The 12504-nt window shown below is 40.8% G+C and overlaps 1 protein-coding gene across 1 annotated transcript in view; it reads right to left on the reverse strand.

Moving 5' to 3' along the window:
* Window positions 1–5903: 5903 nt before the first annotated feature.
* Window positions 5904–12504, reverse strand: part of LOC310705804 (uncharacterized protein) — a 66569-nt gene continuing 59968 nt past the window's right edge. The window contains exons 17-22 of the mRNA XM_083500625.1: window positions 12304–12369; window positions 11331–11454; window positions 10565–10701; window positions 9895–10023; window positions 8536–8685; window positions 5904–8142 (exon numbers count right to left, since the gene is read on the reverse strand). Of these exons, the coding sequence (XP_083356751.1) occupies window positions 7742–8142; window positions 8536–8685; window positions 9895–10023; window positions 10565–10701; window positions 11331–11454; window positions 12304–12369 (1007 nt within the window). The 3' untranslated portion in view covers window positions 5904–7741. The remainder of the gene's footprint in view (window positions 8143–8535; window positions 8686–9894; window positions 10024–10564; window positions 10702–11330; window positions 11455–12303; window positions 12370–12504) is intronic.

The raw sequence follows: 12504 nt of genomic DNA on the forward strand, positions 1-12504 counted from the left end.
ACAGCTTCCACTGCGTGTTTTTCAATTTTCTCAGTTGAATTTGCAGGCAGCCCTTTGCACCTTGCTTTTCAGATGTTTCAGAACTCAAACGGTCTTCCAGAACGGATTACATTCGAGAACTGAGATACCACTGTACATAAGTATATATACCACATGTCTAAAATAGTACAGGACAGCAATTCAAAAACCCTCTTGGCTCTCCTGAAGACTTATTTCCTCTGCCTCCTTAATCCGCCTTGCCTGAGAACATGTAGGCAGATAGCAATCAGGGGAAGTTCCCGAAGGGATTCCTCTCCTATATCTATGAACCTCCTTTGTATTAATTGCCATTGTTTGCCCAGATTGAGGGATTGTCCGACCGGCATCCTGATTGTCTTATCAAATGCTATTTTTTTGTGTAAACTGTGTCTGGAACTATGTAAAACTTGCTAAATCCTCAGGAATATCGCACCTTGGCCTGCCTGAGCCACATTAACCCCACCTTGTGTGTGATGTAATTTCTGACTGTTTGTAGAGGCAATGTCCTTCTCCATGCCAAAATGCAAACCCTTAAAAGAGGTGTTTCTTCTTGGTTCCAGGTCTCTCTTGCCTCCTTGCTAGAAGGGGAAGGATCTCTGTTGCAACAGAAAAATAAAGACTGGCCTTGCTTTCGCTGCATCCTGCCTCCATCCATTCATCTCTGACCAATCATGGACTTAGGGGACTTAGTCCCTTTGTGGAGTTGGGCAGCAAAAGCCACTCACTCCTATTTTTCTATATCATGGTTATCACAGAGTAGCCCTGCTCCTGCTGCACAAACCAGCCATGCCTTCTGCATGGTTGGGCAGCATGCGATGGGGCTCTATGTGCATACTAACAAGTCATTCAGGTGCTGCTTTTTCGAGCACATGCTACCAGGGATTCCAAACCTTGAACCAGAAACATGTTCTGAGGCTGAGGACTAGTCTAGGGGTACGGTGCTTGACTGCTCCCCAGAAGCTAGCATGCATGAGGAAGAAAAGCGGCTAACAATCTCCTTTTCCCTTCCTCCCCCACAACAAACACTCTGTGAGGTGAGTGGGGCTGAGAGACTTCAAAGAAGTGTGCCTAGCCCAAGATCACCCAGCAGCTGCATGTGGAGGAGCGGGGAAGCGAACCCGGTTCCCCAGATTATGAGTCTACTGCTCTTAAGTACTACACCACACTGGCTCTGGTGGTCTTATCCTGGGTGGACCAGCTTTCTTTGTAGTGCAGAAGCTAAATGGCAGTTTGGTCAAACTCATGCTGGTAGCTTCGAGAACACTGTCCAACCATCTCATCCTCTGTTGTCCCCTTGGGGCATTTCAAGAAGAAACAAATGTCAAGACTTTCCTTTGCTAAACAAAGAAATAAAAACCATCAAGAATATGTTTATAGGCACTTTTTGCAGACACTCACCCGGTCAAAGCCCCTATCTGAGAGCAGCAGTACAATCTCCATCTCATCAGGTTAAAATACAAACATCGAACCATAGCACTATTGTGCATTTCAGAAAAAAAAAGATATAAGCAAGTAAGTATTCAAATTTACAGCTATTTTTACTGGAAGGAAACCAGCACAGACAGATAACTGATCAGATAATGGAAAATAGCAACTAGTTAAAATATTGTCACACACCACCTCAATCTCCAAGGGCTGCGAGATTCCAGGGATCCCAGGCATTTCCCCAGGGTTTGTGTTTCCTTTAGTGGAGGCTGTGGTGTCTTTATGAGATATGGTTTATTTACACATATATGCAACCTGAGCCTACAATGGTGGGGGGGGGGGCCGTCAAAGAATTAACATCTCAAGAGGGTTTTGCTTCCCCCATAGCCACAGCCTTGGATGTCAGCAGATATCAGGTATGTCTCTCCTTCAGAGGCTTCAGCCTGTTTTTTCCTCCAGCTTCTAGCTTACACACAAACAACTCAGCCTTTACTGTATTTTCTAAGGGGAGGGGGCCACCCATTTGTTGTCTGGCACAGATCCGCTTCCTTGGTTACCTTAATGGCCTGTTACCTAACCAGCAAGCTTCCTTCCTTCCTTCCTTCCTTCCTTCCTTCCTTCCTTCCTTCCTTCATCTCTCTCTCTCTCTCCTCTTTATTTCTATTGTCCCTTTCTTTTCTTCCTCTGCTTTTCTCCTTTGTATCTTTTGTAGCTTCAGTTTTACTGTATTATGGAAAAATCTCAATTAAAAAATCTTAATTATTTATAAGGGTCTTGGTATACAGCCTACTCCCCACCAAACTAATAACAATATGTCATGGAGAAATCCTCTTTTTAAAATAAGAGGGAAACATGCAAAGTTAAATACTGCTTTGTAGTTATAATTTAGGACTAGAATCAGGATATTTTTGAAATGTGTATGAATGTAATAATTCACTGTGTGCTTTCAAAGAATGGGGAAAGAACACCTATTAATAGCCATGACATCTGCTACAAAATGAGACATTATGCAAGATAAGCAGCTTCAAAGGAAATCTCATTGTAAGCAGAACCTCCTCAGGAAGCTTCTGAACTTCTTAGAACTATCAACTGTTCTTTCTTCTGTTATTAGCAGTTTCAGTGGTTAAGCAGCATTTGGTAGTCAAACATTTGGTCAGTGCTTTTTTCCCTAAAAAAATAATAATAAATGTTTGGGGACACTCTCATTTTGAGTCAAGAAAATCACTATTTTATGGGGGGGGTACAGTAAATCAGGGATGTCCAACAGGTCAATCGTGATCTACTGGTAGATGCCCCTGAGGTTTTAATAGATCACGGTTGATCTCTGGCTCCCTTTCCTTAGCACTGCTAAAACTGACTCCTGCCCCACCCCCTCACCCCACCCTCCACTGTTGTTTGATATCTAGAAGGGAAGACGGAGCTTTTTCTGTGCTGAACACCCCCTCCCCAAAATGGGGTTTCCCTTCCCCAAAAAAGCTCAACAACTTTGAGCTGAATCCCCAACAAAACGGGAGTAGATTACTGCCAGTTTTTAATTCTGAAAGCAGATTGCAGTCTCTTGAGAGTTGGCCACCCCTGCAGTAAATGGACAAAAGTACAAAGATTCACAAAATGTTAGGGGTATGCATACCCCTGCGTCCTCCCCCCCGAAAGCACTGCATTTGGTCATAGAGTATTCTGTGAGTGCCTGCACGCAGGAAAGCTTCTGCAGAACACCATCAGAGAACTGAATGACAGGGGTCACTTCAACCAAAGCTGTATCCCAAATCTTTTTAACACCAGTAGTATTTCACAGCTCCTTCCAAATCCTTCATGAAACGGGCCGTCATTAGTTGCACTGCCACTAAAACACAACTTCCCAACACTTTGCTTTTCAAATTCAAATCGCTATTCAAGAACATGTCTAATAAATCTAAATAACAATCCAGCTCTAAAGTTGATATTCTCAATTTCATAAGTTACTTGTTTCTAGAAATACTGAAACTGCAGAAAAGAAAGGAAGGAAAAGAAATATCTAAAATGGAACCTGATCATGGTTTTGTGCATTGCAGCAAGTGAAGAGCGCAAGGAATTCTTCTTGGGAACTAGTAAAAGCTCTGCTGTTGGTACCTCAAATATCTCTTCTGGGTACTTCTAGGTCCCTAAGCATCAAAGAAAGAGGTCTATTTTGATTAAAACAAAACTGGTACAGTGTGTTAGGTACTCCTGGTAAGAGATCCCTACAGCTGATAGAATACAAAGTAATTTATTAAATACATTAACAAGGTTGTTTAAATGCCATTTCAAACTGCAAATGGAAACCGCAAGTACAAATTGTGCAGCTACTTTGACATTTGCTACTTTCCTTCTTTCACGGCCTCCCAGAACATGTCGGCTCTTCACAGAGCGTAAGTGGAACCCCGTATCATATAAATATCAAAGTGTGCTATTTTAAAGCAAAATGGCATAACTCTTTGATCTGGGAGTCACATTGCCAAATGGTTATCAAACAGAAGGAATCCAGCGACGTCCAAACTTTTTTCAAAGAGGGCCAGATTTGATGAAGTGAAGGACCGTGAGGGCCGACCAAAGAGCCGACCAAAGTTGTTAACCTTTTTTTAGGATTTAAGTTGTTGGGGGTTTTTTTGGATTTTGCCCCAGGAAATAAACTGCCACAGGGGCCGCACGCATTAAACTGACCAGCGGGCTGGATTAAGCCCCCAAAACGGACTTTGGACATGCCTGCAACACATCATGGTTTTCAGTGCTGTGCCATATAGATTCATTTGAGGAAAATACAGCAGCAGCAGCAGCAGAAACAGGATACCACCTTTATTAAAAGGTAAAGGTAAAGGGACCCCTGACTATTAGGTCCAGTCATGTCCGACTCTGGGGTTGCGGCGCTCATCTCGCTATATTGGCCAAGGGAGCCAGCGTACAGCTTCCGGGTCATGTGGCCAGCCTGACTACTCCGCTTCTGGCGAACCAGAGCAGCGCACGGAAACACCGTTTACCTTCCTGCCGGAGCAGTACCTATTTATCTACTTGCACTTTGACGTGCTTTCGAACTGCTAGGTTGGCAGGAGCAGGGACCAAGCAACGGGAGCTCACCCCGTCATGGGGATTCGAACTGCCGACCTTCCGATCGGCAAGTCCTAGGTTCTGTGGTTTAACCCACAGCGCCACCCATGTCCCTACCACCTTTATTAGGATCAACTAAAAGCCATAAACCAGTGAGCTAGCTTCCTGTCCCAGGCTGGATGTTAAGACCCTCCCATTCCTTTGCCTGATGATTGGATTTCCGAGTTAATTTGATGCTGTGACCATCTTCTGTGGCAACAAAGACAGCTGCTCCTAAAATAAAACAGAGGGCTCCTCCAGACTGCTGTTTTACTGTGTGTATTCTGAAACATCTTCTTAACATTAGTGCATTAGTTGTAGATTTATTCTGCTTGCAGTTTGCTTTGCAATGCTTCTGCAATGGTACCGCATTATTGCTGTCTATAGCACACAATAAAACTAATAATAATAATAATTTATTATTTATACCCCGCCCATCTGACTGAGTTTCCCCAGCCACTCTGGGCGGCTTCCAATCGAGTGTTAAAAACAATACAGCGTTAAATATTAAAAACTTCCCTAAACAGGGCTGCCTTCAGATGTCTTTTAAAGATAAGATGGCTGCTTATTTCCTTCACATCTGAAGGGAGGGCGTTCCACAGGGGGGGTGCCACTACTGAGAAGGCCCTCTGCCTGGTTCCCTGTAACCTCACTTCTCACAATGAGGGAACCGCCAGAAGGCCCTCAGCGCTGGACCTCAGTGTCCGGGCAGAACGATGGGGGTGGAGACGCTCCTTCAGGTATACAATAAAACTAGAACATCTATGGGATAAAAAGGTGGGATTTCAGCAGTAAGTTACAGGATATACACTGCTTGGAAATGAACCCGAACTTTTGCAGGGGCAAACAGTACTGAAAGCGGGATTGTGAGTGACTGCTCCAAAAGCATCAGGAACACAGATGGTCATGAATGTACAATTTTTTAAAAAATGACCGCCGAACAGCCATCATGTTACACCCCTCCTCACAAAAATTGTGCAAACAAATCAGGATGAAGCCACCAGATTGAGACCCATACAGCATGATTATTTTAAAATTGTGCAACAGCCTTTATGAATCCAAGACTGTTTCCTGAGAGCATGACCCGCCTCATCATAGAAATTACGCTTTCCTGTATGCACAAACACAAGATTCTCTTAACATTAAAAAAAAATATGCTCTGTAAATACAAGCAATGTGGATTGAATATGTTGAATGATAATTAAAAGTTTCATGAGTAAAATATATAGAGCAGAAGCATATTGTCATAATGACTATTGTGGGATTAGTTAAGTAATGCTGCTTTGCTATATTCCTGTTCAGCATAAGGTCCAAACCACTTCATCCTTCCTGAACATTTTTGTCAATAAAAAAAATGTATATCATTGTCCATTCACCAATTTATCATGGTTGGAGTTATTTCACAAGTAAGTTTCTTACAGTTTGACACTACTGGTTCTGTGAACGAGCCTGAGACCTCCGGGTATAGGGGGTTATATAAATTCAATAAATAATAATAATATATTTTACATTTTACTTTTTAGTATTCTTTTGCCCCTTCTAAATCAATAAAAGAACTGGAAGTTAAAAACATTTCTACCTCTGAAACATTACATGTTTATCCGTAAAAAAATGTATTTCCTGAGAATCATTACTATTCATAACAACAATCGTAGAAGGCAAATATTGCAAAGGAACAAACAGTGTTATGGTACTTTAAGCCAGAGAGTTGTATCCAACTACACAGAGTACACCCATTTACATTAATGGACCTCAGTCATGTTTATTGCTTTTGATGGGTCTACTCTATGTTGGATTCACAGATAATTATTTTATTACGACATAAGCATTCATGGACTAGAGTCCTGTTCACTCAATGTATGAAGCATTGATATAAGTAAGGATAGGCAAACTTGTTCATTTCAATTTCCCCAGTTTCCCAATCTTAGGTCCACATTTCCACATCAGTTTGTGAATTTTTCTTTTGAGTTCTCATTAAAATCCATCAGCATTTTAATGCAAATTACTCCTGTTATACACATGCTCATACGTGATTTGCCTAAGACACATTTTTGCAAAGCAACATCCTCTAAAATGATGCATTTCTGTATGTTATTTTCATGTATATGCACATTTTTATGGACACTTAACCCGAGTATATGCATTTTTGTACAAATTAATTGTCTGGAAAACTACATTGCAAAGTTCAGAGAAGTGTGAATTTTGAAGGATGGCCGTTTCCATGGTGTTTGTGAATTAAAGCAAATTTGGGGCAGGTGTGTGTATGAATAAGCAGTGAGGGGCAAGGGAAACAAAATATAAAAAATACAATCTATTACATCAAAACTTAAACGAAAGTCAAATATAAAAACAGTGACAATTCACAAAGTAACCCAACTACTCCCTGAATATTGCAAAGGGTGAGTTCAAATGAAATGGTGCATATAAGAGGCTGCAAATGATTTCAGACACGTCTAAGTCAGTCGTCAAGTGTTACCATAATAAAGTAAGAGTAAACAATGAAAAAACTGCAAGGTTGAATTTCAGCAGAACAAAGAAACAATTGGCCAAATGTAGCTAGGGGCTGCGTGTTCACAGAAAGAGACTTCCATTAGGGTTGCCATACATCCAGAATTTCCTGGACATGGCTAGAATTTGGTCGTAGGAAACAGTGTCCGTGTGGAAATCGCTGAACAGTGTCCAGATTTTCACTTTTTGAAGTAAGGCAGCCCTGCTTCCATGGATCTGTCTCTAGCCGGGTGGTGTATCAGACACAAAGACCTATGCTCCAGATGTGATTTTCTTCTATGAGCCAACCTTTTGTGCAAAGCTAAAATCCCATTGATAGGCTGATTGGCAGGACGAGGAAGGCGGTGGTCTAGATTCACTAAACAGCTGGTTGTCAGCATTTCAGCTTTCTTTAAAATAGGATACAAGGGTATAGCTGATCCACATGCATTCAGCTGGAGTGTAGCCACTGTGTGTAGTTTTCCTCCCACAACAAGAGAAACAAATGAAAAACCCTGCTCATCGTACATTAGTAGAAATAAGTCATTTCAAGTTGATCATATTTTTGTTTGAAACACCATGTGAATTTGGTACATTAAGAAATGCTAGTGGAAGCGATGTTGTCAAAAGAGTCCGTTTACCATGTACAAATGGTGGCTGTAACAGCATCATCCATCAAAGTAGTCTTTTGAAACAGCTGTGCCAGGAGTTATTAAAAGGATACAAGGGTTTCTGTTGTAGTGAGAGAGGTTGGAACCAAAGGTAGTTCTGGAGAAATCTGGTGTCCTGGTGGCATTCGGTATCTGACCTTTTTCCAGAACTTGGTATTTGCAGAATAAGAATGCTTCTTCGTAAGGTCACCTTTCCATCTAATGGCTCCCTGCTTTTGCTTGATGTATCTAATGGATTCTGGCAAGCTGCTGTAATCCTCTATTTTACCCATTTCGATCAAAATGACTTTCATCCCAGCACTTTCACTCATAAGGGCATTGTACAAAGCTATTTGCTCCTCAGGAACCCCTTGTGATATACTGTAGGTTTGGAATCCTGGTACTAAAATAATGATTAGCCTTCTGCTTTGCTTAATGGTTTCATCAATAACGTTGACTACAGCTGTAAATTAAATAAATAAGATAAGATAAATACCACATCAAATATGGGCTTCTGCAAGTTAATCACCTACTTTTTGTGATATTCATGGATTCTTAACGATGCAGAAATTTTTCTTAGGAGGAAAAATCCCAGATATCTGACCCTATGCTCATAACATATTGATGCCTTGGGATTTGAAATACGTATTCAACTCTGTGTGGGTATCTAACTTTGGCTCAAAAACAAGCAAGCAGGATGGAAAGGTTCGTGCTCCATATTAAACAGAACTGCAAGATGTCTATCAGTTATTGCAAGTTATTAACACCTCATTAGTTTATGGATGAGACTGAGACAACCTCTTTCATTTAAAAAACAATAAGGATGAATGAATGCTTTTTTCTTTTCTTTTTTTACCTTTTCCTGGTAAGTCATCCCGGCCAAGGATAAATAGATTATACCCACACTTTTTCTCCAAAACCTCAGGAAGCACTTTCAGAGCAAAACAATCTTGGGTATCAGTTTTTGGATACAGTACGTAGGCATCATAGATCTTGCCATCTGAAACTGAACATCACATGTAAACCTCTAATATTTTACTCTTCGATACTTGCATTTCCAGTTTTACTTGGTAAACCCCCTCCAGGAAAAGCTAATGTTTGAATAGCAGCTGGTTAAGGAACAACATTGGGCAGACGCCATGATTTGATTCTATCTGGCCTGCGTGTCGATATGGCAGCCACCTGCAGTGGAAGACTCCTGGACTGATTAGGCAACACCAGTTTGTGAAGGGATGATGCGAATTTACAGAGGGGAAACTTGGATTACAGATTTGGAGCATAAAGAAGAAGAAGAAAGACACAAAATCCACACAGAAATGTTTTGACTTAACTCATTTGCAGAATGAACTCAGAGATTGTTGAAAATAATGAAGGATTAACATCAGAATGAATTATGGGAATTATTATAATGATCATGAAAAGCAGTAGAACTATGAGGTGATTAGGATTTCCTCCGTTCTCAAAGCATGGGAAGTCAGCCAAAAATTTATAATTAGGCATAATTTTGGGACTGTTCGATTATTGGATAATTTGTATAATTTGGAATATATAATATGGTTTGACTGGATTGTTAAAATTGAAATTTAATAAATATTATTCAAAAAGAAAAGAAAAGAAATAAAGAAACTGAACACCACAGACCAAGGTAATTGGCAGAGCTAAATAATAACATAAGGTGCTAGGTATACTGTGCTATTTTTATGCTGCCTATTATCAGCAAGTAGATCAGCATATATCTCACGTTTTTAAGTGACATTCAATGGCCAATCCTGCTTTGGGACAAGATACAGGGGCAGCTTGGGCTGCGAGCTTTATTTTGGTTCCTTCCCATACCACTCCAGTCATTTTTTAACCTAGGAGTTTGCACGAGAGGAGCTGGCATTGTGGCTACTTCCAAAGCCAACATGGCCAGCTGCTGAAAGTGATGAGGCAGAGATGAGCCACATTACTAGCCCTGCCCACCTGGGTTTCTACAGCAACAGCATGGAAGGTGCAAGGGGATGGCACCTCTGATAACAAAATACAGTAATCGGCACTGAATCTCAGCCATTAGCAACTGCCTTGCAACCACTCCATCTGTAGATATCACATGACTACAGCCGCCCATTGCTTTGCTATGGCATGCTTCCCGCACCCCCTTCTTTGCTTTTATTTTTGTGGCCGCAGATCCAGACACTGCATTCTTTCCCTTTCGCAGTAAATAATATACCATTACCTTTTTTATGAAGAAAAGGGTGGCATGACTTCCGATACCAAAGTACAAGCTCAATCTTGAACAATGCGCAGATTAGCACAGGAATAAAAATGAGCAACACCAGTGCAATCAGTCCCAGGATATTTTTGGCTGAAATGGAAAAGAAAATGAAAATTGAAAAAGTGGAGCCACTCAGATGTACCAGGATCAGACAAGCAAAGCATATATGAATATTTCAAAGTAGGGTAAGCAACTGGGATCCCACTAGGACAGGAATTGGAAATGTTGGGCCCTCCAGGTGTTAGAATCATAGAATTGTAGAGTTGGAAGGGACCAGAAGGGTTATCTAGTCCAGCTAGATGCATTGCAGAATAGAAGATGGACCACAAGTCCCATTATCCTAGAGCAGGGGTCAGCAAACTTTTTCAGCAGGAGGCTGGTCCACTCTCCCTCATACCTTGTGGGGGACCGGACTATATTTTGAGGGGGGAAATATGAATGAATTCCTATGCCCCACAAATAACCCAGAATTGCATTTTAAATAAAAGCACACATTCTACTCATGTAAAAACACGCTGATTCCTGAGGGTCCTCAACCCTCCAGAGGCAATTTGAAAGGTGTGTTTATTCATTTGCATTCTTCACAATTATTCATTTTTTTACTAATAAAAATACCAGATGACATACGTACGTGGGCGTTGTATTAAGAAGTATGCAGCAACTTCGCCCGCCTGGCAAACAAACCGCCGGTCATAATCTTCATTTTTCACCTCATTGATGGTCAGAGGGACTACATAAGCCCATGCTCCTTCAACAGGGAAGTCTTTTCTGTTCAAAAAGTAGTAGAAGTACACATTGAAAATGTGTTCTAAAGGGGCATTGTGGGGGTTGCAGCAAAGGATTTCCAGGTGCAAAAACTGCAGCCCAGATTTAAACTAGCTGTTTGGTGGACAAGGTCACATCAGTCACTCTTGGGCCGATTCAGTCTACCCTGTCATGCAGCTGTGCAGATTTTATACATGGCCATTTTCTAAACGATATCCTGTGTGGAATCTGCTGTGGACAAAGCTGAAGGACAGAAGTGTCCCATGCCATTTGTCGTGAGTACACAACGAGAGGAAACAAATCATGCTGGATTTATTTACGTTAAAAATAGATATTGCAATTTCTTTCCACTTCTCTTACTTTCTTTCACACACCTTTAAACCAATTTTCTGCTTCTTTTTCTATTACACATTGCAATTGAGTAGATTGGAAGTCTAACACAAAGGTGAGGTGAGGGACGGTGATGGGAAAAGGAAGTATCTGTGGGATTGAGTGTGGGTATGCATTAACATTTTTAAGGATTGTATGAAATGTATGTTTGTATGTATATTCGTAACATGTGTGTATTAATGCTGAATTATTTTAATAATAAAAACTTTTTTAAAAAATAAAATAAAAATAGATATACTTACTCGAATCCTTCTTCAATTCTACCATTAAACAGGAAGTTCACTGGAGTATTATTGACTTTCCAGGTGATGCTATTTAAAGAGTTTCTGTAACTTGACACATTGCACGTCGTAAATATTTTGGAGCCTGCAAAATTCATTATCAGAAAATGGCCATAAGACACTTTCAATAAATTGTAGTTGTACAATCATGTCACATCTTCTGGTATATAATCTCTCATTGTTTGTGCTAATGTAGTGTTTCAGTGATGTCTACACTGGCTTGGTCATGTACACAGAATGAAAGATGGCAGGATCCTCAAAGATGTGCTTTACGGGAAAGCTGGATTCAGGCACCAGGCCTGTTGACAGGCCAACCTTGCATTATAAAGATGTCTGCAAATGTGACATGAAGGCTGGCAACATTAACGCCAGTGTTTGGGTATCCCTTGCAGATGACCGCAGGGCATGAAGACAGACAGTGAGGTCATGTATCCACAGCAGTGCCCAGAAGAGACCTCTTGGAGGAGCACAGAGAGAAGAAATGCCATGGTACATCTGTAACAGTGAAACCAGACGCCTTCATCTGCCCCATCTGCAATAAAACATGTCTCTCCCATATTGGTCTCTACAGCCACAGCAGGCACTATAAATCTCCAACAGTTTGACTTTACCCTGATGGCAAACTCTTCCATCACCTCTTGAGACAGATGGATACCAACGGCAACAAGAGTAAACCATGCACAAAATACAATTATCAGAGCTCTGCAGATTTCGAAAACTATTTAGGGGGGAAATTCTGTAGCAAAAGCAGGAGGACACTGAACAGTCAAATACGGAACTACTTAGAAAGTGCAATGCTAGTGATTACTACTGATAACAGTGGCTTCGACTCATGGAAATAATGAAATGATTGGGTTCGTGTTCATTTTGTGTTGTTGTAGGTGTTTTAGTTCGGCCAGTTCTCTTTAAAATATGAAAGCACTAAATGACTTACCAAGTTCAGCTTCAATAGTATTATTTCTGGGGTACAGAATCTCAGTTCTTTTCTTTGGTTCATTCTCTAGCAACAGAAAAAGGCAGAAATATTTTTATAAGATCAGATAAAGAACAACAACTCTTTTGGGGGGATGGGATTTCCATAATAGTTCAGATAATAGATATGGTCAATATATAATAATAGATTTTGTCTTGACTC

Source organism: Podarcis liolepis, assembly GCF_965112155.1.
Source record: "Podarcis liolepis genome assembly, chromosome: 4".
Taxonomy (NCBI): Eukaryota; Metazoa; Chordata; class Lepidosauria; order Squamata; family Lacertidae; genus Podarcis; species Podarcis liolepis.